Source organism: Diadema setosum, chromosome 21, assembly GCF_964275005.1.
Source record: "Diadema setosum chromosome 21, eeDiaSeto1, whole genome shotgun sequence".
NCBI classification, from domain to species: Eukaryota; Metazoa; Echinodermata; class Echinoidea; order Diadematoida; family Diadematidae; genus Diadema; species Diadema setosum.
The window spans coordinates 20,647,431-20,671,832 of record NC_092705.1 but is presented as its reverse complement, the minus strand read 5'-3'; the positions used below and the strand labels follow the sequence as shown (position 1 = coordinate 20,671,832).

The 24,402-nt window shown below is 36.6% G+C and overlaps 1 protein-coding gene across 1 annotated transcript in view; it reads right to left on the bottom strand.

The window, feature by feature from the left end:
• Positions 1-24,402, bottom strand: part of LOC140244957 (sodium/hydrogen exchanger 9-like) — a 35,403-nt gene that overhangs the window by 4,109 nt on the left and 6,892 nt on the right. The window contains exons 5-12 of the mRNA XM_072324565.1: positions 15,866-15,966; positions 12,806-12,911; positions 11,130-11,256; positions 4,788-4,893; positions 4,465-4,553; positions 4,075-4,188; positions 3,215-3,326; positions 2,031-2,236 (exon numbers count right to left, since the gene is read on the bottom strand). Coding sequence (XP_072180666.1) covers positions 2,031-2,236; positions 3,215-3,326; positions 4,075-4,188; positions 4,465-4,553; positions 4,788-4,893; positions 11,130-11,256; positions 12,806-12,911; positions 15,866-15,966 — 961 coding nt within the window. The remainder of the gene's footprint in view (positions 1-2,030; positions 2,237-3,214; positions 3,327-4,074; positions 4,189-4,464; positions 4,554-4,787; positions 4,894-11,129; positions 11,257-12,805; positions 12,912-15,865; positions 15,967-24,402) is intronic.

Here is a 24,402-nt window from a genome sequence, read left to right as displayed (position 1 = left end):
ATGCATAAATATGTAGTATATTTCAAGATAACTTGAGCCACTTCCGAGATATGGAGGAAAAAATTAGTTCAGCACTTTCACTTGATCTTTGACCTTTTGACCTTTGAGGCAAAAACAAAAGAAAAAAAACTTTCCAGAGAATCTCTATTAGGTTATACATGCATACACCAAGTGTAAAAAAAAAATAATCCTGCTGGCATTGCATAAACATGAGGGAAATAGTAAAATTTTGAAGTGTTGCCCTTGACCTTTGACCCCTGACCTTTGACCCCATGAACCCTAAATTCTCTAGATAATCACTGCCAGTCAGTACATGTATATATACTATGTTCCATGAAGATACCTTGAACAGTTTCCAAGGTACAGAGAAAAAAGGTGAAGTTTTAATATATTTACTTGACCTTTTGACCTTTGACCTTTGACCTCATGACCCAAACTTTCACCAGAGAATCTTAATTGGGTAATACATGTATACAATAAATTTCAAGAAAACATCTTCAGGCATTGCATAGATATGGTGGAAATAGTGAAATTTTATGTATTTGACCTTGACCTTTTGACCTTTGACCTTGAGCATGTGCACCCAAAAGTTGATAGGCAAAACTTCACCCCCTAATACACATACATGCCAAGTTTCATTAGGATACCTCAAAAGGTTTTGATAGTTACCCTGTCCACAAAATTCATTACGGACGGACGGAAGGACGGACGGACGGACAGAAGGACCGACGGACAACCCGAAAACATAATACCTCCGGCACCACTTCGTGGTGGAGGCATAAACAAAAAGAAATCATACAGTGTCCCTAGGGGTTCCCCCCCCCCCTCCTTCTTTTGCATTCATACTTTAGACACAATCAAATAATAATGGCAAAAAGAAAGAGCACACATGAATTCATCATCTTCAGATTTACAACTTCCATAGCCCAACCTTCAGCTGCACTGTGAGCTGGCATTTCCTAATAAATGGTTTTTTTCATCAACATTAATAACTCACACATTGATACATTGATTAATCAAATATCTGCTGGTGTCATAGATCTATCCACCTATCAGCTCATAAATCTTCCTCATTCATGGCAGATTAAAGAGACAAAAAGTCAATCATCTGGAGTGGAAGGTTCATCATATAATTATCTTCAGTCAAGCTTGTTTACAATCTATCTGTCTCGGCTATCTTTCTGGTTTACTCATCTCATTTTCCTCTTTATTACTATTATTCACGTCAAGACTTTCTGATCAATGAATGTGAAATCATAGAAACTGACTAATCCAACAAAAAGAAGCAAACTAGTGTCTATGCAGACTTTGTTTATTTGGTCTCTGATTTAGAGCAAAGCCTGCTAGAAATTCATCCACCATACCTACCTTCCTTTTTTAAAATTCATTCATTAAACATATTAATCTATTCACATTCCCAACTTTGACAATCACAAACATGAAATCAGGCAGGCCAATCCTGTGTGAAAGGTGAAAGGCATTTTAGTTCATGCCATCTGTGTTATTTAATTCCCTGATATGGAGCTCAGATTGCTTACAATCTATCCATTCTACCAGTCCAACATGTTTTCCTGCATGTTCTGTCCCTGCTTTCATTCTTGTCCTTGTCATAGTCCTTTCTTTCTGTTTGTTTTGCCTGACATCAGTTTATCAAAATTTTCATACATGGAGTCCTTGATGGATCTTGAGATGCCCTCTCCTCCAAGAGTAATTCACAAAATTTACAAGCAATGCTTCTCATGTGAATTCCTTTTTTTCCATATAGAATTACAAAATAAGATTGTATTGCTTACTTGTTTATTCATCTAAAAACCAAAGTTGATACTTTATTGTACCCATGTTTTGTTAAAACTTATTTGATTCAAAATTCCTTAAAATATTATGTACTTATGTAAGCATTATGTATATTGCTTCGTATTACTTTATATGGAAATAAAATTATTTAAATTGAACTGAACATTTCTTTGTTATTCAATTACTTCCATTCACATCATTTTGGACAGGAGTAAATACGGAATCAAAGAACTGACCGAGCCTGCATGGAAGGCATTCTGGTTTGTGTCATCCTCGTTGACCCCGACCCGGATCTTGAGCCAAGCCAGCATCTGAGTGGTCAGCCCGCCGCAGACCACCACAGTGACCAGCACGATGAGCAACGTCGTGGACAGAATCAGCTCCTGGCCGTAGGTGGCGTTGTTGCGTATCGCCAGAGCAAAGGCGATGGCTCCTCGTAGACCTACATGTAGGTGAGGAGAGAACATGATTGGTCACAATGTGCGCTCCTAAAATTTGGTATCCACTAGGGTGCAGGCAACCTATTCGCAGATCCATTCCTAGATTCTTCGGGACATTTCTGCACATTTGTGAGAGAGCGCAATTTCTGTATCCTCATTTTGATTGAGACCAAAAATTGGGATGCAGAAATGAACTTGATGATGATCCTAGATGTGTCTCTGCTGTCCTGATATGATTAGCATTTTCCACAGCATTTCACGCCCTTCCAAAATACATACAGTTGTACAAAGGGCACTCCCAAGCGTGTATGTAGTCAAACTGCAGATATTTGTACCACTGTCTCAGGAATCTATGACTGGCACACTTATTCAGTCAAACTGTAGATATTTGTACCACTGTCCCAGGAATCTATGATTGGCACATTTTTTCTGCTTCCAACATGAAAAGAATGCTGAGATGCCATAATTTGCTTCTGCAAGCTTTCCTAATCTTGTCAAGACTCTAGTGGACATCCACTCTAAAATCAGTCCATCTTTCATATGGCATAATGTGATGGGCTGATACCACTCACTGTCTAGCAGTATGATAGCCACCTATAGAGTGAGCCACATGGAGCTGCTTTTGTTCTACTATATCAAAAGAGGAAAGTGTTTGCTATTCTCTGACAAACTCCTTGATTACCTGGATGACCCTTAGTAATAAAGGTAGCTATGAAGTGTGAATGCATCAGTTTTAACTTCTCTAGCAACATCTTCACCTGAGAATAATGATCTCAAACATACCTCCCTTACAAAATTCTTCAGTATTACACATGAATGCTCAATTAGTGTGAAGTCGCATTAACTTACACGAACAAATTTGTACACTTTAAAAGTTTTGTGCATACTTTTTTTTTTCTCAACAAACGTTGCCCTTGGCAACCCAGTACCAAGTTGTATATCCACCAAATCATTATGTCAGGCTGAAGAATTTTTCTTACCTGAGAAGAAGAGCATATGTTGCACATTCCAAGGTATTTTCTCCTTCCTCCCAAGATTGAGTAGAAATGAGAGTGGATATATGTTGAGTAGTCTGCCTAAAATTATACCAAACTGTTGGGGAGTTATTCAGTGCTAAGGAAAACACATAGAAACTTAATATTTACTGACAGAGCGAATGTTTGCTTTTGGATTGATATTTGGCCATAGGGGATATCATTTTCCATCTATGTAACTATGAAATACAATATCAATCTACGACTCTTTTTATCCAGCACTTCTGATATCTATATCAATCAAGATATTCATAGCACTGCCAGCAACTTTGAAATTCTTTCGGTGGTATCTTCCATTTACAAGCAATAAGCTGTAGCACAGAGTATCATATTTTAGTAGCAATAAATTTGCCACTGACTTTGAAATTCTTTTGGTGGTATCTTCGACAAGCAATAAGCTGTAGCATTGAGTACCAGTATCATATTTTAGTAGCAATAAATTTGCCACTGATTTTGAAGGAATATGTGCTCACATAATCCTATGTATTCCAAACTTACTGCTCAATTACTGGTTACAAGATATTGAGAGTAGGTAACAACACAACATGGATTCACTGTTAATATGGAATATTTTGCAGTATGGAAATTATCATGAATTTTCACTCTACTGAACTAGCAAAAGAAAAAAAGAAAAAACGATAAGAACACTGAAATATTTTGGGAAATCTGTGCACAGAAATCAAACACACTCATGTCTGTGATTAGAAATAAATACAATTTACTGAACTCGGTGTACCACTATCACTTTTATAATATAAAAGTTTCGACTTTAAAAGTACTATGTTTTTCATCATTTGAGAGGATACGAAAGCTGCTAGCGTGAAGCTGATGCTGAACTGTTTGTTGGTGTGGTTGAACACTGACAGACCCATGTAGGAAAAGATGAAGTTCTCTGCCAAGAAGTTGAGCAGCTCAAATGCCTGCAGGCAAAATGGGGAAACAAAATCAGAGTAAAGAAATGCACAGAAGTACACATTAACTTCAATCTGACAGACTGAACCTCATTCACAGGGGATGATTTATTTTTTTAGGTTCTCAGCAATGAACACATTGAATGCATAAAATGAGATGTACCCATAACTTTAAAGGATACTCATATGAGCGCTTGTTTTGACTGCTAAAATCCATAGATTATTACTCAATAAGTCTTTACCTCTTTCGTTAATCCATAGATTATTACTGACGAGAATCTTTACCTCTTTCGTTCTCCTCTTTGACTCTTCTGATAAGTTATTGTAGGTGTAATGCGCTTGTGTGACTCCACAGAAGAGAACAGCAACGATACCTGGAGAGTAATGTGTAATGCAAGATTGGGGAAATTAAAGGGACATATCAGCAAAGTGAAAATATTTCTTTGCGTGTGTGTGTGGGGGGGGGGGGGGGGGCGGAGTACTAGAAAAGAAAAAAAGTGCATGATCCATGGTATATACAGCCAGCTATATGGCCCTTGGTTATAAAAAAATGAATGTTGTGGTGTACTGCATCATATACAGCTTACGACAACAAAAATTTGAAATACCTGTGAGCTGAGCAGCTTCAGCCATGAGATAGCAGCTGTAGGACATGATGGTAAACATGGCCGTCTCTAGCAGGGGGAAGTCCCTGATTCGAGTGAACTTTGTTATCTGTACATTGGTTCCAAAGTTAAGGAGATGAATTGTTACGTTAGAAAGATGCATTTCATTCCATTACGCTAAACACAAGGTCAAGAATCACATTCCATTACATCGAAGGTAGTATGAATAACACACACACACATACAAAAAACCCATACAGAGAAGCTGCAAATGTTTTTTGTTTTCTTTTAGATTTTTTAACTGTGTCCCATATAGTATTAAACAGAAATCCCTAATGATAAAGTGTACTGGTTCTTCTTTAGATATGACTAAAAATACGCATGAATGTTAACATAATGAGATCTATGTGAGCGAGAGTTTACAAAATCAACGAGATATGAAACTCGTCAGACTGACGAGTTAGGTGATACGCTTGGGGTTATCAGATGTCGGTCATCGGTGATCGACAAAGAAAAGAATGTGATATAGGCACCTTGAAGTTATAATTGAGTTTGCATGCAAAACCGTTTCCCTAACCTCTCGGCCACGGGACATCCACGGAAATGGTAAGGCAAAAAAGAAATGTATAGATATTACAGGGAGAAAAGTCAATGCCCACTCAACCAACGTGGCCGCGTGAACATGTATTGCATTGCTAGACGGAAATGCGGTCTTGTAACTACTGATGTCGCTATGCCATTTCTGGCAACTTGGGAAAAATACGTGCCGTAAACATAAAACCTATAATCGGCTGGTTTTGATACCTTGCCTTTAGTCACAATTTTCAGTGTGATGACGTCATCAAAGTACAAAATAATGATGTGGTCTTGAAAGACAATTGTTCAAAGTACAACACCTTCGTCGTCGTCATTACATTATTATGATCAGTTTGACAAAGTCAGCCTGCAAAATTTTGCAGCAGTCGAAGCAATATGGTCTCCAACACAAAAAAGAGGGATATGGTGTGTGTGTGTGTCTGTGTGTGTGTATAGGTGCGTTTATATACGAATGTGATTTCTACATGGACGAATATGTAATACAAAATTGAAGAAAAAAAAGTAAAATAGCTAAGTATTTTGTTTCGTGATCTTGTGGGGTTCGAACCCGCACGTGTGCAACCTCACGTCTCTGAGACGTCGCCTTTAACCACTCGGCCATACGTCTCGACGAGAAAAAAAGAGGAACATAAACTTATGTATGTGAAAGATGAATCAGGAATCGTTTTGTCCACATTCCATTCTCATTTTCAGTTTTAAACTGCAAAATTGTCAAACTAATGAGGAGATTTCAAAGAATAACATGCATGATTACTGCAGCTTATTGTCTCAGTTACCACACACTTAAGTTACAGAGGAAATGGAGCAAAATCATCTGAGATAAAGGTGCTTAAACGTTGTCAAGTCAATGCACATTAAAAAAAAAATCACCTCCCATAGAGATAACACGTAAACTTGTCTGATTTTGAGTCTTTACCTTTAATAACAATTTGAAGTATGATGGTAAGTCTTCTCGAACCAAGAGTGTGGAACGTAAGCTTCTACGTGAAAGATGAATCATGACGATCACCAGTGACCGACACATCTTCAAAGGGATCAGTTATTAGAAGTGGAAGCCCTCGTGCCAAGCATATTGTCTCAGCAATTCCAAAGCAATGATACCCTTACATTTATGCATACCATAATTTCCCTCTGAAATCAATGGTAGGTATATTCATGTACAATTGCTTGCCTTGTCCATAAACTTTGCTTTACAAACTTTCAGTGAAACGTGTCATAACATAATTCTGTAACTCCATTAGCAGGGATTGACTTCATAAAGAAAGATAACGCTTAGCGCGTATAACTAAGGGGGATTTTAGCCTGATGCTCTGTTATTCACTGCTCAGATACCAACAACACTCATTACCTACGGCTACGTATAGAGAAACAGCCATGACGAAAATAAGTTATTCCTTTTCTTTGGCAGATAGACACACAACCCCTTTAAACCACACTACAATTGACATGGAGGGACATGAAAAAGTTCATTACTACTACTAAACAGTGATGCCTTCTACTCATGTGGCACAAGATACCTCTATAGCAACATAAAACCTGTCTACAATTCCGTTATTGGGTCAAACAATAACATCCTGGAATTTCAAAGAGATGAGCGAGACGCCATACAGCTGGCCTAGAGTTAATTCATTCAGTTGCCATTCCTGCTCCAGTTGAGTTATGCAAATTATTTTCCGACCTGTCTTGTGACAATATAACAGGAACAAACGTAGAGAAAAGGAAAGGGAAAAGGAAAGGTGGCAAGCGGGGCACTGTACCAAGGGCAATTTAAACAATACGTATGATAAATGAAGCAAATCCAACCTCCAGCCTCCGACAAAAAAAAAAAGGAACTTGAGCGACTGTGTGTCGTGGGGTAGCATAATTGATAAGATAATACGATAAATGACATCGATCGGAATAAAGCTGAACTGCCAAAAGAAACACAAAGAAAGAGAGAGAGAAAAAAATGATAGCGTCCTGCGGGTCTCGAACATCTCGTCCTAAGGTAGTGCATAATGACCATGCAGCGCGCTGAGTGACTATAAAGCCACACGGCTGTACCGAAGATTGGATGTGAAATTTATCTTTGATCTTTATATATATATATATATGTATATATATATATATATATATATATATATATATATTTATTTATTTATCTTAAATATTTATACCATATACAACATGAAAAAGTTCATTACTACTACTAAACAGTGATGCTTTCCATTCATGTGGCACAAGATACCTCTATAGCAACATATAACCTGTCTACAACTCCGTTATTGGGTCAAACAATAACAACCTGGAATTTCAAAGAGATGAGCGAGACGCCATACACCTGGACTAGAGTTAATCAATTCAGCTCCCATTCCTGCAAGTTATTTAAACGTACATGTTCCTACCTATCCTGTTACAGTATAACAATAACCAATGAAGAGAAAAGGAAAGAGCAAACGAAAGGTGGCAAGCGGGAAACTGTAACAAGGGGCAATTTACAACATTAAGTGTGACAAAATTAATGAAGCAAACCCAATCTCCAAACTCCAATACAAAACAAGGGAAATAGAGCAGCCGTGTTCACGGGTTACGTACACTTGATAAAATAATACGATAAATGACATCGGAGTAAAGCTGAACTGCCGAAAAAAAAGAGAAAAAAAGAAAGAACGGATAAAAGTCCTGCGGGAGTCGAACCTCTCGCCTTCCGGTATGGCGTTATGAACAACCAGCGCGCTAACCGATTATGCTACATGGCTGTCCTGAAGATCGAGTGCGAAACTTAAATCTAAATACTATCGTGACAGTGTTGACTTGTGATGGCGCTATTCAACTTCCCACAAGTGGCAGCGTGGATTCGATCAATATACAGTTGCAAAGAAAAATTGGGAATCGTTCCGTACAGATTGCATTCTCATTTTCAGTTTTAGATTGCAAAATTGTCAACCTGATGAGGAGATTTGAAAACATAAAATGCATGATTACTAAAGCTTATTGTCTCAGCTACAACATATTTATGTTTCAGAGGAAATGGAGTAAAATCAGATGAGGTAAAGGTGCTTAAACGTTGTCAAGTCAATGCATGGTTTAAAAAAAAAATCACCTCCCATAGACATAACACGTAAACTTGTCTGATTTTGAGTCTTTACCTTTAATCACAATTTCTAGTATGATGACGTCATCATATTTCAAAACCATCACATGGACTTGAAAGGCAAATGTTCAAAGTGCAACATATCTGAATTTGGGGTAATATTGAGCTTAAACAACAGAGATACGAGCAAATGAATGTCAGAAACAGTACCTCAAAAAAATCAATTCCACTTTTTTGATTTAAAATGACGATATGATGACGTCATCGCGTTTTCCTGCCAATACTGATACTTGGAATGTTATTTACAATTCATATACTTTTGTTATATGCAATAGAAATATAGGGTCAACGGACGATTTAAAGAACTATGGCGAAATAAACAAAGACATGTTTTTTCACTATATTTGCAGAAAGACGCGCACGCGGAATTTCAACTTTAACGCCAGTGCATTCCTTTGTTATGGGTCGAAATCGATCGGAAATCAATGGATATTATTACTCAAAGTATCAGGAATCCAAATCAGTCAAAAAAATTGCATTTTCATGTTGCTTACGGGCTCTGCGCGCGAAATTGCGCGGACGGACGCGCACGCGAGAAAATGTTTGAAACGCTTAAAATTGTCTGAAACTTCGAGATTTCCCATTGGGAAGTCGTTTTGAGCCTTTTAAAATTTTGACGCGCGCTTACGCGCGCGTAATGATGACCTGTGTAACTAGCGTTAAAAAGTAAGATAGAGCGTGACCTGAACTTCATGTCCACCGAAAATGATACAGAAATGACATCTAGTTATGAAGTTATGATCGATCATGTGACAAGGTCCGAAAATCACAAAATGGCGCCTAGATGACGTCATATATGTTACTGTCATGAAAACCTTATTGTGGCTAGATTTTGTCATGAGACATGTTGACTGAAAATGTTATGTTATTTCGTAATGTCATTCTTGAGATATTGACGACACAAAATTGTCCAGAAAGAAAGAAGAATAAAAAAAAATAAAGAGAGATTTTGACAATCACAATAGGTGATACGCTGATAGCGTATCACCTAATTATTTCTCACTACCAATGACAATTGGGAGTTTTAGATTTGCATTGCAGATGTTTAGATGACGATTGCATTGGCCATTCTCCTCTCTCCCTGCGTTGTGTTGCAAAGTAGCTTTAGATTACATGAGGACGAAGCCTATACAAAGTGAAATGGCGCCCCCATATGATCATTGCACCTAGAAGCTCTTTGCATCATGAATTGGAGCGCGCACTAAAGTGGTCTAGAACCAACCATGAAAACTCAAACGCTGCAAAATGGATTTTGACAAGAAATTTTGCACATGCGGCGAACAGAGTTTTTTTTTTCCTCTGAACATCCATACCGTGAAAATCTACAGCTCCCTTTTTTATCTATCAGGGAAACTTATAATACACACAAATACAGTGGTATACATGCATTCAGTCTTCCTATGGGTTTTTCTAAGCATAACAAAAATGTGGGTCCTAACCTACAGGAAACCTTCTTTCTTGTAGGTCACTACAATCCCTTATCTGGTCCAGGGAGGTGTTACAGAGAAGGAGAGGCAACTAAAGCTCTCCTTTGAAGTCATGCGCGGCACCGCCGAGAAGTTATGCGTTCAACTACAGGTGTTACCCATGTGCTTTGACAAAAGAGAGCATCAATAATCCGGACTAGCGCTCTCACATCTAGAAATAGTTGCTCCTACTGCAATTCGCTCTCTCTTTCAATGTGATGGCAACAATGAATTTGTGTACCTTGAATTGGAGCAGCGAATCAAAATGCAGTGTAAAACTCACAATTTTAACAGCAAATAGTTTAAAAACACGCTGGAACACGCTTTAACGGAGTACTTTATTTGAAAGATCAAAATATCCCCTTATTAACAGATAGAAAATTAACATGCGGAAATGTGCGCATTATAGAAAAAATTAGGTTTTTAAGAGGGCCTAATTTTCATTTCCTTTCGATTTGCGAAATACGAAGAAACTAGAAATACATGTTAATAATATTGAATTCTCTCCTAAACTATTCTAAATCAATTCGAGTATTTCATTTAAAATTTTGCGGTGAAATAAAGCTTGTAATTCAACGAAAGGTGAAATGCGTTCTTCGTCTCCGAACTTCATCTTGCAACTAGAGCGGTGCCGAGCATGACTTCAAAGCGTAATGGAATGCTACAGACATCCCATTGTAACGCCTTGAACCCAAACATGTGTTTGCATGAATTACGAAGAGTTGCCACTCCATCTCTGTAACACCTCCCTGTCTGGTCATTGCACACCACTCTGATTCCTGTCAATAGTCCTTTCAAACTTCCTCTGGGACTTAACTGTTAACAACCTTTACAACACTGGCACGAAAAAGTGACCTGTGGCCCTGTGTTTGACCATCTAGGAGGCATACTATAATTGAACAAGCTATTTGAAGGAATCATTACAGAAAATGATCCATGTGTTGGTCGCTTCTGCATGTCATAGTGCATATATAGAGCTGAACAGTCAAATATTTGCTGTGCATGCCCAGTTTAAACAGTGTCACAGTTTGGGGGTGTAAATATTTGCTGTTAGCCACTATGATGTCAAGGCTGTGTAACCATGGCAACCCAGGAGACTGGCAGTCTCTCCTACCAAGCGTTAATCTCACACCGAGAAGCAAAGGATACAATGGCCGTGATGATGCCCATGACTGCCCCCATGGCAAAGGAGCCCATGAAAATGCCTGCAAAGAGGCCGACGGACTTGAAGAATCCCCCCGCGGTGAAGGCCGTGTCTGAAAACTCTTCCACTGTCCTGTTGTTACCATGGTAAAACACAACACAACAAATGAAAATTATAGCAATTCAACTTATAATGCCAATGCAAGATCTCTACACATGCTCTCAGAAAAGGAGGAGATAAAGATGGATTGAAGAGAAAAGCCCATATCACTGGCTGAGAACTAGAAGGGCACTGTCGGGTTCTAAGACTTGAGAGTAAATAAAAACAGAACAATCAATTTTTATGAAATAAAAAGCGTAATAAATCAAAAGCAGGTAGATTTAGCATTGTTCCAAAACTGGATGAAACTGCACCCTAAGTGGTTTTGATTTTTAACATTTTGCTGAAAATGAAAATAATCTAAAATAGACATCATAATGCAGAGAAGATTAATCTCTACAATGTGACACCAATAATTCAATACCTCTGCAAAACTGAGACAACGGCCTTCTGGTTCTCAGCAGACAATATAAAGATATAACATGAAAAACTTAACAAAACGATCTACCTTTCTAACCTAATGTTCATAACCAACAAAGCAACCAGCACATTTTGCGAGTCGGACACTATACGCAAATTTAACAATGTGTAAATTTATTATCAACTCTGACCTTGAAAGGATTGTGATGTGTATGCACACATGACTCCCTTCATTACTGTACGCCACAATTGCGAATTTAACCAAAGTGCTTGTGAAATTGTCTGGTAGTCCTGATTCACAAAAAAAAAGAAGAAATTAAGACTCGCTTAGTCCTGATTCACAAAAAAAAAGAAGTTAAGACTCGCTTTAATTATATATGGCGTATACAGTATTAAACAGATTGAGAGACAGAGAGAGAGAGAGAGAGAGGGGGAAAGATACAGACCGACAGACTGAAAGACAAACAAACAGATAGGGCAATGTTGTTGTTCCTCGAGGGAGAATGCTGAAGTAAGTTAAACATTGATGGGGCCTTTGGAGATGCATGCTCCCTGCAAACGTGTGATGGTGTCATATTTCTGAGATGTATTACAGAGGAAACAATACTTGTGTGAATAGCAGGAACTACGTGGTAATTAGAACATTATACTACAAGGCGGGGGGGGGGGGGAGTGATTATGTTACCTGTGAAAACTGATCAACTATGCAAACTGACAATGAAAGTTTGCAGAATGAACTGTAGTGGAAAAACGGTGTAAGACTGGAAGCTTTACACAGAGAAATGGCTGAACTGAAATCTTAGTAAGTTAAAGTTCCCCCTCCCCACCCCCCCCCCCAAAAAAAGAAAAATGTTGTTGCCCTAGTATGCATTAATATACTCAATACGCCTGCCTTGAAAAGACACCACAAACTACTGTACAGTAAAAGTGGATATTTCTGAGCAATTTATTTTTCGCGCTCGGCCAGGCAAGAAGAGTTTCGCATGGTTTTAATTCTGCGGAATCAAGACATCAACTACTGGAACATATGGCAAGCAAAAATATTCACATGCTTTTTTTTTTGCGCTAATTTTCCAGTTACGCAAAATGCGTGAAAAATTTCCACTTTCAAACTATGATTAAGCTGCCGCATCAAAGTCTGATGATGTTGGTGTATACTTACCTAGTTAGGACAATGGCTACAGCATCATTGAGCACACTCTCCCCAAAGACCAGGATGTACATGTCAACGTCGACATGGAGATCGTGGAATACGGCCAAGACAGTGACTGGATGACGAAAAGAGAGAGAGAGAGGGTATTGGCTACAATAACACTTTATCTTCATAAGAGTGCAATTCTTTTTTTCCCCCCATATATGTATTTAACACTTTGCCGTGATTTCATCAGACAATTGAGTGACTGAATTTTTGCTATTTCATTCTTTCATCACACAAAATAATATCTAGAATTCAAGTTTTGTCTTATTTATCTCACTGGAAACTTTGCAGTAACGTAATTGGAAAACTTAAAAGGCATAGACAGCACTGTACAAATTGCCATTATTTTAATCATCTACCATCCCCCCCCCCCCCCCCCGCCCCAAGACAAAAAAAAAAAATGTGCAAAGCATATTTTAGAATACCCATTCAAGCAATACTTTGGTGGTGCATGGAAAATCATCAATGAATACAAGCATTTTTTTTTTTTTTTTTTTTTTGGGGGGGGGACCCTCTTTACTTATTACACAAAATCTAAGAATTATTGGGTAATGAAATGTCATGAAAGCTTTTGCCACGATGGACAAAGAACCAGTAATCAACTTGAGGGCACTCTTAATTTTTATTTTTGTTCCAAAACCAGTCAACCTTTCCCATACCGAAAAATTCTGTCATCTCAGGGAAGACTTTGCCATGGCAACCAGACAGAAAAATTCAAGACAAAAACAGTTTGAACCTGTACTCCAATATCATCAATATTTTTCCACTCACGGGTTAATCCCCAAAACAAAGTAAAATTGCCTAACAACCAAGGACACAGACTTCTAAGTTTTTTAATACTCACAGACAATTTAATCTTTTCTATATCTGGGTCATTTGACACACTACTATGCCAAAGGCAACATCTAATACAAAGTCCATCTGCAAATTATGTATTACAAGCTTGTTTTATTCATTTTGTACACATACAAAAGAGTGCAGGCAATAACAAAAAAAAAAAAAAGTCTTTCCTAGATAGCTGATTGTTCGCATTTGTGTCCAATGGGGTATGTAAATCTGCAAGCTGTTCCATTAAAGATATTGGCTCAACAAATTATACTTCTTTTCATCACATATAATACCATAACACATTTTACAGATTTTTTTATTTTTTATTTTTTTATTATACTTGTGGCAGTGTATACAGTGCTGTCAAAATGTATGCATGATAACACTACTGCGATGAGAATACTGTATTCCTTTGGTGCATGAACGTGACCGATTCACATGATGCATAAATGATTAACACTGTACACTGATTATGCCTCGGGCACCCTTCACGGATGGAGTGATAAAAACGGTAATGATTGATGAACTTATCAAATATGTGCCACCTGTGGAATTGCCTCTTTAAAAAAAAAAACAAAAAAAAAAACAATCTGAGTTGCATATTTTAGTGAGCGTACAAATTTCATTATATTAGCAGTATGCAAGGCAAGCCGCCAATAATTTGACCGTAACGCCATCCAAATTTTGATAGCCAGCTACGTGTGAAACCTATGCTTGTGCATGCGGTCGAGTTATATCACAGGGGGTCGAACCTTGGTGCTGGTTTTTTGATGAGACAATTGGAAAATGAGAAAGGTCTACTTTTTCTAGACACATGTATGCCAAAAGTAGGAGTCGACTTTACTGACATTAATCATACTTTCTGGTAAGCAGATGATGATCAGTGAGAAGTACCCAAACATTACGACTTGATATTTTGTGACTCAGCAGGAAAAAAACAGCACATCAATTCACCTCTTTTGGCAGCAGACCAGTTTAAGATGATAGTCATAGTATGAAATATATCTTTATTTGTAAACAAAAGTTTTTCCAGACAACTGGAGTGCATTGCAAAAACTGGATTTCATGCATTTGTTAGAAATAGCTGAACTAGGTAGGTCATTAAAAGGTCCATGAATGAAATATCCAAAGATTTGAGAACATCAGTCAGCCAGTTGATTGGAAACTCCAGTTCGAATTAAGATTATCATGTTGTGAAGACTGTGCAGAGGTGATGTGCAAATGAAGGTTTAAAGGTTAAAGGTTTTAAAAGAGAAATCCATCAGAATGAAAACTGGTGATGAGTTTCCCTTTTCTGAATGCCAATGACAGGGAAATATTAGTTTGATGCAAATTTTATGTATGACATCCTGCACTGGTTGGTAGGGAAGAATGGTTGCCAATACACACTAAATATGACCTTTGCAAGGAGATTTTAAAATGAGCTGAAAATCTCCAGCGAGGAATAAATCCATCTCATTACAAACTGGAAAAACCGTCATAAATCCCTTCTGAATAAAACATCTGTTTGGGGTGTTTTCTGAGTTGCTGTTTTGTTTTTTGACACAATAGCATGCAGTACAATACACTGTTGATATTGCACACCCCTGCTTGTATCTGAGTCTATTCTTGTGCATTACCTCACATTATTTCCTTTAAAAAAGATACACACATCACTTTACCTGCAAGCCCAGTAGCATGTGCGACAGCACTGTATGTATTCAAGACAATAACAAGTATTCTTATGCTGTATTATGTTGGAAGGAGCCTCTACCTGCATACAACAATTCTGAAGAGAAGCCCTTTTCCAATCAACTCAAGGCTTAATGATTCAGAGCAAATATCTCTCAAGGAAACCATGACAATTCTTTCAGTCTGGGGCTAGAAATGAAAACAGACTTTCATCACAAATTGACACACACACAAAAAAATGAAATGTGTGACAACAGGAACTATTAAGTTACATGGAAGCATTTTGCTTCATGCAATGAAAACTTTAAATGTCCAAGACAACGATAATGACATCATTTGACAGAGATATAGAAAGAGAGAGAGAAATAAAGGGAAAAACAAATGATCATAAAAATGAACAAGGCAAGCATATCTACAGTCAGTGTCTGAATGGCTAAGACTACATGATAGAGGCAGAGTGGTTGTTTTTCTTCTTCTATTTTTTCCTCCTTTCTCTGGCAGGAGGCCGTTAGAGCGTTTTCTCACCTGGATCGGTGGCCGAGATGAGGGCTCCGAAGAGGAAGCAGTCCTGGCTGGTGAAGCGGGACTCGCGCATGACGACAATCACAAACAGGTACATGATGCCCCTGGGAGAAGGGGAGCATTGGGGATGAGAAGGGAGAGATAACAGAGAGATGGGGAGATGACAAGATGAGAATTTGTTAATAATGGTCTTGAAGTGTTTACTATCAAGATCAAGAGTCTGCCATCATGGACAGAGCCATGTCTTTACCATGTCATTACTGTTACACACAGTTGTTGTTGTTTTTTTTATAGATAGATTTGGCCAATTTTAATTCATTTAATTTCTCATTAATTCATCTTAGTAGAAAAGAAATGGAATCTGGGGATCCCTCACTGATAATATCATAACCCATCAGTTGTACATCATTGTGTACTACATTGCATCATAACAGAGAACTTTCAAACAGTAATTACAATATCACCAGAGTGTTGCTTTTGTGAATATTGCCTTATAGGTCACAGAATAAATCCCAAATATGCAATTATGTATTTCTAATAGAGAACTGAGGAAATGCAGCTCAATATTAATAGAACACATTCAGTGAAGTTTAAGGAAAAGTGGATTATCCATTCAAAAGTTATGAATGCAATGGAACAAGATTTCACACTTGATGAAAGATCTGGTACCATTGTACTTGTGATTATTCACTTTACATTATATATTCAACACTCTTTATTTAGTGTTGGACCATACGGCAGAGTAAAAAATATTTCATACGAGCCCTTTGTTTTTCATTGTTTCCATTGTAGAATTGTCAAAAACCTCTCACTGTAACTGATTTATGAAAATTGATATCAAGTTGGCAACATATCTCAGAAAAAATGAAGTTCCCATTTCTCTCTGAAATTAGCATATTTTCATACTTTTTTTCTGATTCTTTGCAGATTTCATGATCAGTGGAACTAATTTGATGTTGACATACCGATGATGATTTCTATGGCAAATTTTCTAGTGACTCATGGGGTTAAAGGCAAACTGAATATAAATAAAGACCTTTTTTTTTCAACAGCCTAAAAGATATACAATATACCACATTATATCAACAGTTTGGTACATGGTATCTTTAATCAATAATATTCCATGTAGTATCTGATCATTTGTCAAAACAATGACAATGATGATGAAGATGATGCTGACGTTCGTTATCATCATAGCAAGTTATGATGAAAAGAGTAATGATAGTATTACTGCTACAATTCTTCTAGTGGTGGTGCTGCAGCTAACTACTAATTCTAAAAGAAATGTATCATAATTCAACATGATCATTGTTTATTCTAATAATAAAAAAAAAAACTGGATCCTAATTCAATATCATTTTTTTTTTGTGTGTGGAAGCTGAAGCACCCAAGGAGGAACTAACAGTGAATTTACTTGCTCACACACATACACACATACACACACACATACACACACATACACACATATACAAACACACACATACACACACAAACACAATGTGAACAAGCCATCAAGCTGGATTGATTGAAGTGATCAAGAGAAGGGGGAGATGAGGACAAAGAAAAGAAGCGGTAAAAGGCAGCACGCAGTGGGAGGACTGAGGGATGATGTGTTTAAACAAGACATCCATTATGCATTGAATGTGGTTTGCTCAGCCAGCGAGTCTAATTGGTGAATCCATACACCACACCCTCCATGACTGGAGAACAGCTTGAAGGCGTGAGCGTGACTGGAAACATGTACATTACTAGTACATCATTCTTTATTCTCTTGTGACTTTAATTTATGTGATATGATATCACGTGACAAGATTAGACGATGATCTGATCGATTTCATGAGACATAATGATATGCGTTACGTTATGACATGATATGATATGATGCAGTATGTATAATTACATGATATGATGTACTGTGCTAGTATTTGATGATAATTTGGTTTCAATTGTATTATTACATATTACAAAAGGTACAATGATTTAATAGCATTGTTTACTGTAGATGATTTGACGTTAAATGATTTATTATCATTGTCAATATTAAAGGATTATGGCTGCAAACACTGCAAAATGGTGTTGATTTTGTCTTCAAGTGTATCTATGATTGAGAATGAAATCAATAAAGATCATAGAAAAAAAAGTATGTGTATGGGGGGGGGGGCAGGGTCGGGCAAACAGCAGGGTAATTGATGGGTTAAAACGAAGAGGTAATCAAATTGTAAATGCTGTAAACAGCATCGCAATCCAGCTGACAGAAAGACAAAACCACAACTCTGAGGAACAGTGGACATCTGATTGAAATGCCAATTTAATTTTCCACTGCACTCCCCAGCCTGTTTCGAGAACGGTGTTTCTGATTCATAACAACCGTTGCTGGGCAAATTATAAGCCACGAGTGGCCACAGGGCAATATTGCGTGTTCCAGGATGAAAATATGCATTAATATCCATCCTACCATCTCCATCACGGACAAAAGCAAAATTACTATTTCATATTCATATACCACAGGCATGCAGTTAGTACACTCAGCATGCCATACACTGTGTGAGTTACATACCCGGCTCTCCATGTCTAGCTATTCCTTGTTCATGTAAAAAGGACACAACTGTACGTGTGAATGTACATGACATTACAAGAGTTGAGTTATTTGACTCAAAGGGCTACTTTGAAAGAAAGCAATTATTTGCTGCAATGTAAGTGCTGGATTCTTTTTCTTTCTTTCTTTCTTTTTTATAATTTATTGACAATTTTTGTGCAAGTTAATGGGAGACCTCGCCACCTGTGAGGTGATGATCATTCCCTCTGAACAACATTGATGCTTCATGAAAATATGTGACACTTCATAATCCCCATAAATTTTTTTTATTTCATATCGAATTTAAATGTAACTCCTACAATTGAACCATTCTGTTTATGCTGGATTTTCCTCCATTGCACTGTATTCCTTTAGAGTCAATCTGAACATGAGTGGAATGGCAACCAAACAGTTTGAATGCAAAAGAAAAAAAAAAAAAAGATTTTCACAGCTTTTTACAGGGAGGTCCATCATCAAACAGAGTAAAATGAAATCTTGTTAATGATACTGCACTCATTAAATGACAAGAAATATTTTTGAACTATAAATATCAAAATTATGACCTATATTTTAATTTTTTCTTTCTTTTTCAGCAATAGATCTTTAATCTAAAATATCTCAAATTGATACAAATGGATTTTTTTTTTTTGTATATTACACTCTTCAACTGTAAGCCACAGTCAATGCACTTTCTCACATGACTATGGATGTACACATTAACTACATTTTAGGTACCGTAAAACAAAATATTTTCGCAGCATGAAATTTTCGCGAATTGGAACTGACAGCCTTTTTCGCAGCATAAAATTTTCATGAGTTGCCTCCAACGTTCAATGCGTATAGTGTAGACAATAATTTCATGTGCATTTTAATTTCGCGAATCTTGGCTCTCGCGAAATTCGCAAAATTAAAATGCATGCAAACATCCCTCATTTTATAGTATATTGTCTTCATAGCATTTCCAGGTATCAATTTACACACCTGCTTAAAAGTAGGAACAATGTATCACTGCTTCATCTACTCTGCATATTACAATCTGACTGATGTCACTGTTTCACATTAGAACATGTTAAATTTTCATTACATGTTTACGTAACATTTCTTTGTCCTGTCTCAATGAAACCTCTACCATCTTGTCTATTGGATTCTACTCCGTTTATGAAAGCCATTTTTAACACACAGCTGCTTTCCACTTTTAGTAGATAAAAAACAAAATTGTATCTGTTGACACACCATCACCATTCACAATCAATAGTGTTGGCATGGGAAAGAAAATACACAAAGACCTGTATTAGATTCTATCTCTTCCTTGAATGCAATGTGCACAGGAGCCAATAAATCTTTACTCTCAAATACAGGGTTAAAAAAAAATTCTAGCAGCAAATGGTCAAAGGATTTGATATTCATTTCTTTGTAGATCGATTGCTCGTTCCCGCCATAAAAAGAAAAAAAAAATAGAAGTCATGCATGCCTTTCTCTGAGAGCCTGGGTATCCATTTACTTGGAGCATAAAAAATCACCCCTGCGTTTACCCCCTTCTGTTCACTATTCATGCACTGAAATAAAACCTGTGAGCCATCATTCATGAGTCATACACTAATGGGTACCCCAGTAATGGGGGGGGGGGGAAGCAACTTTTTTGTTTTTGTTTTAGTACAATGCCAAAACAAACAGTAAGTCAACATATTTTCCAGGTAGTGTGCAAATTTAGGATACACAGACCTTCAAGTTATAACCCAAATTTGATACATTATGTGGTTTAAAATTTTCTTGAATTTGAGATACGGAATGTCAGATCTACTTGGATAATGTTTTGATCTCAATAAGACAGATCTGATCTGTGTGTCTAACTTTAGTCTTTATATGTCCTGCCAAGAAGTAATTGATAATTGAATATTAATCATAATGCACTTTTTTCTGCTTATTTCTTTGTCACATTTGATTTGATCAATAGGTTTTGTGATATAATCATGTTTCCTTAGAATTTTATTTCATTACTTTCATGACCTTGCTTATGATCACATTTTAACACTATTCTTTATTGTATGTCTACATTGCATTTCAAATGTTTTTATATATATATATTCCAGTTTGCTTAATTGATCTTTGCCATAGTGTGCAATGTGATTTTTATCTCAAACTGGCTATAATGTACACTTGCAAGAGAGCTCACTTGGACAGCAGGCCCCTTGGCTCTGAACCCCGTTTTGTTTTAAAAACTGAATAATTAAATAGACAATATTATGCATTAATGCAGATATATTCCATTTTATTTGTTTATATTTGCTCTTTCTGCTTCTACTTTTTCCTTCTCTATCAACAGGATTCGTATCACCATTTATGCACTGTTAAACCTCTGTAGGCTAATTGGGAGGGGGGTAAAAATTAATTTATCTCATTTGGTACAGATTACAATGAAGATTCCTGTGTATTCTGAAGTTCATGTTACAGTATCACTAGACGGTATCAAGACCATATTGTCACTCAACATAAGACAATGAATAGCAGCAGCAGGGTGGCGTGTGCTCATCAAAACCAGATGAACCTCTCCCAGCGAATTCTAGACTTTGCGGTGTGACGCAGGGAAGGTGAATGAGTGTATGCACGCATCGCGCGACTGTTACAGTGTCTACAGTGTAGATGCAGACTCATGACTTGTTTTCTGAGGCATGCTTGAGGTGTGAAAATAAGGTACAAATGTATACAATTGCATGTTAGATTATCATGCTATATTGATTGAGCTGATGTGAGCCAATGGTTTGTTCTATTTGTTTGTTTTTTGTAAGCCCAAGTTTTCCTTCAGTTACAAGGCCAACAGTTTCTTTTTAATGATTGATAGACAAATGATATCACTGATAATATTTTTGCTGTGCCATACATCTGTTACAGGCCTCAAATTCTATTAGATTAAACGGTCATCACCACTTTAGCCTTGACTCTTAAGTTATTCTTTTTTTAATAACTTGAGGAGACATTAGGGCCAGCTTAGGAAGGCATCAAGGCCTAAAGTTAGTTTGATACTCATGCCAAGTTCTGAGTAATAATGATAACAGTAGTAATGATAACAGTATACAGTGTACATGCTGTATGTGTAGAATCCTGGAATCACTGATTATGATACTGTATACTGTATACAGGAAAATATTGACTCTAATGCCGATATGAATGTGACGTACGCTTCAACATACATTTTTCCGTTCAGTACAGGACTCCACAATCGCGAATTTAATCACTCGCGAAATTGTCGGGAAGTCCAGATTCGCGAAAATTTAGACTCGCAAAATATATGGCATACAGTAGTCTGTAAAGAGTGCAACAACTTGCAAGAGAGAATGCAAAGGATGGGAAATGTCAAAAACTTGCATGTGAAAATTGTTTCTCTACAAATATTGTGATAACTTGTACTTATTGAAGAAAACTATACATTCTAAGTATTTAATTTCAGCCTAGCTGTACTGTGACAATTGGTTTACTGTCTTGCCAAAACCTACATGTAGTATAATGGCATGTGTGTAGTACAATGACTTCTACAAGGCTAGAGAGGCAAGTAAAAGGAAATGTTTAAAAAAGATTGGATTGATTCCAAGAAAAAAAATGTAAAACTTTAAAGAAAGTAATAAATGGCCTGGAGAGCATTGTTTCAAGAATGTTAAAAGACAGAACAGCCTGTCTTCCATCATGAAACACAAAGCCAACTATAGTAGTGCAGTATTATGAGTGGTCTGACAATGAACCACAGTTTTTCATTGAATTGAGAGGTTGGATGACTATGTACACTGAACTTGTCAAATGACACTTTGTGCACTTAATAGGTGACCAGCATATAGTATACAGAGCAATTGTAAGAAAGTAAGAAAATAAGAAAAGAAATAAATGAATGAATAAATAAACAAATAAATAAATAAATACAAGTATATACATATATAAATAAATAGATAAATAAACGAATACAAAATGAAAATTTGCTGACACAATATCTCGAAACTTTTGTATGATTAATCCCACCAGGGTTATTCCAATAGTAAACTTCACTTGATGTTAATCTTATGAAGGAGAGAGTACATGTACCACATATTTCAATAATTCTAGGGAAAAGGAAGAATATTCTTATTTTTGTGATGGTTCCTCTCAGTAAAGTTCAGGATTTGTAAATTGTGTAAGAAGTGTCACAAAAATATTTACTTTTTCTGATTTTGGGAAAAACTACACCCATCTTGAAATAATCTTGTATTATCAACCGAATAATTGCTCTGATCACAGGAAACATTTTTCCCCTTAATGCAACTTTAAGCAGTTTACAAGAAAACAGACTGAAAAAGTAAATAAAATGCTTTAACTGTAAATCTCATCATCAAATTGGGCTGGTGCATGACCTCAACACCGTATAAAATCTATACAGTATTATGTAAGAGAAATCAACAACATTCATTATACATCAAAACTGGAAAGGCAATTTTCAAAAAGGAGCAACTTCCTTCATCAATTATGCATCTTTCGGTGCCAAACAACTCATCTATATTCACGGGCATCTAGAATCTAGATTACACTGCCACAGCAGAGTATTGTTGAACCATGACTACAAAACTGGGCTCTTGCCTTTAAATATTGGTGAATCTGCCAAACATCTAATTTTGAGCTCATGGACATCTAAAAATAGGTCATTGCATCTGTTGTATTCTATAATACTGGCTAATAATCCACTGTGGGGGATACAAGCAAAGAAGACAAACATCTCTCCCTTCATAATAGAGAAATGGAATCTTTTAAAACAAAACTGGTATCGAGGAGGAAGGCTACAATACTGTACTGGTAAATGGGAGTGCTGTCAAATTTGATGACAGAATAGATACTACAAATGAGCACTGAAAAAAAGGGGTATATTGAGGAATACAGTTATCAATCACAAACTGGGCTTAGTAATGCACTGGCCTGCACTGCAAAGTTAATCTAGCACGGTATATCTGTACTCAATCCTCAGAGCTGACTGAATGGTGAAGATTTTCAGGTCATCTTTTGTTGAGTAATAATAAAAACAAACAAAAAACCTACAAATTGTACTGTACATAATTATGTACAAACAAACCAGTAGGGCCTATACTATTATCTTGCTTGTTGCTTTATACAACCTTGTACCAGTCCATAATCTAATGGAAAGTGCACTGTGTACAATGATATTTCGTGCTCGCTAATACTGCTGAAATGTAGTAGCCGGCAAAGATTATCTTGATATATTTTCTCATTTCCAGACTTTATATACAGTTTGTTAAATTTATGATTTAACAATCTTTTTCCTGTCAAAAGGTGTGTGCTCCAATGCAATCAGAATCAAACCCATGACATACATGTATTATTCAAACTAACAACAGAATTGCATGCAATCTACAAAAAGGTCTTATTAAACTGGAGTGTGGTTTCAAGAAATTAGTAATTCATCACAGTAACACATTTTGCTCATATTCTGATTCATTTCAGTTACTAATCAACTACATGTTGTATGATATATGCATGACAATAATTGTATTCATTGCAACATGGACAGATTGTCAGTCAATGTGTCTAACAAATGCGTGGTGTACATAACATTATGAATCACAGGGGTTACACTGCAATACACAGTCTTTTACAGAAGTAACCTATGGAACACCTTTGATTAATCATTAAAATTGAATTATGCAGAAAACTATTGACTTTTCAATTTTTATTTATTATTTATTTGTTCATTTATTCATTTATTCATTTCTCTATCTATGATCTATTTTAATTCATTTATTCATTTCTTTTTTATTTTACTATTTTTTATTTTTTTGCACACAAGGAGATAGCATGACAAGTAAATCAAATGTGGAACAAATCACAGTTAAAGTACTACTTAAGCACCACTGGCTCAGAATCAAAATAATTCCACTGTACTCAATTTACCATCTACACAGTATGCAAAAAGTACTATTACTTTATAAGTAACTGG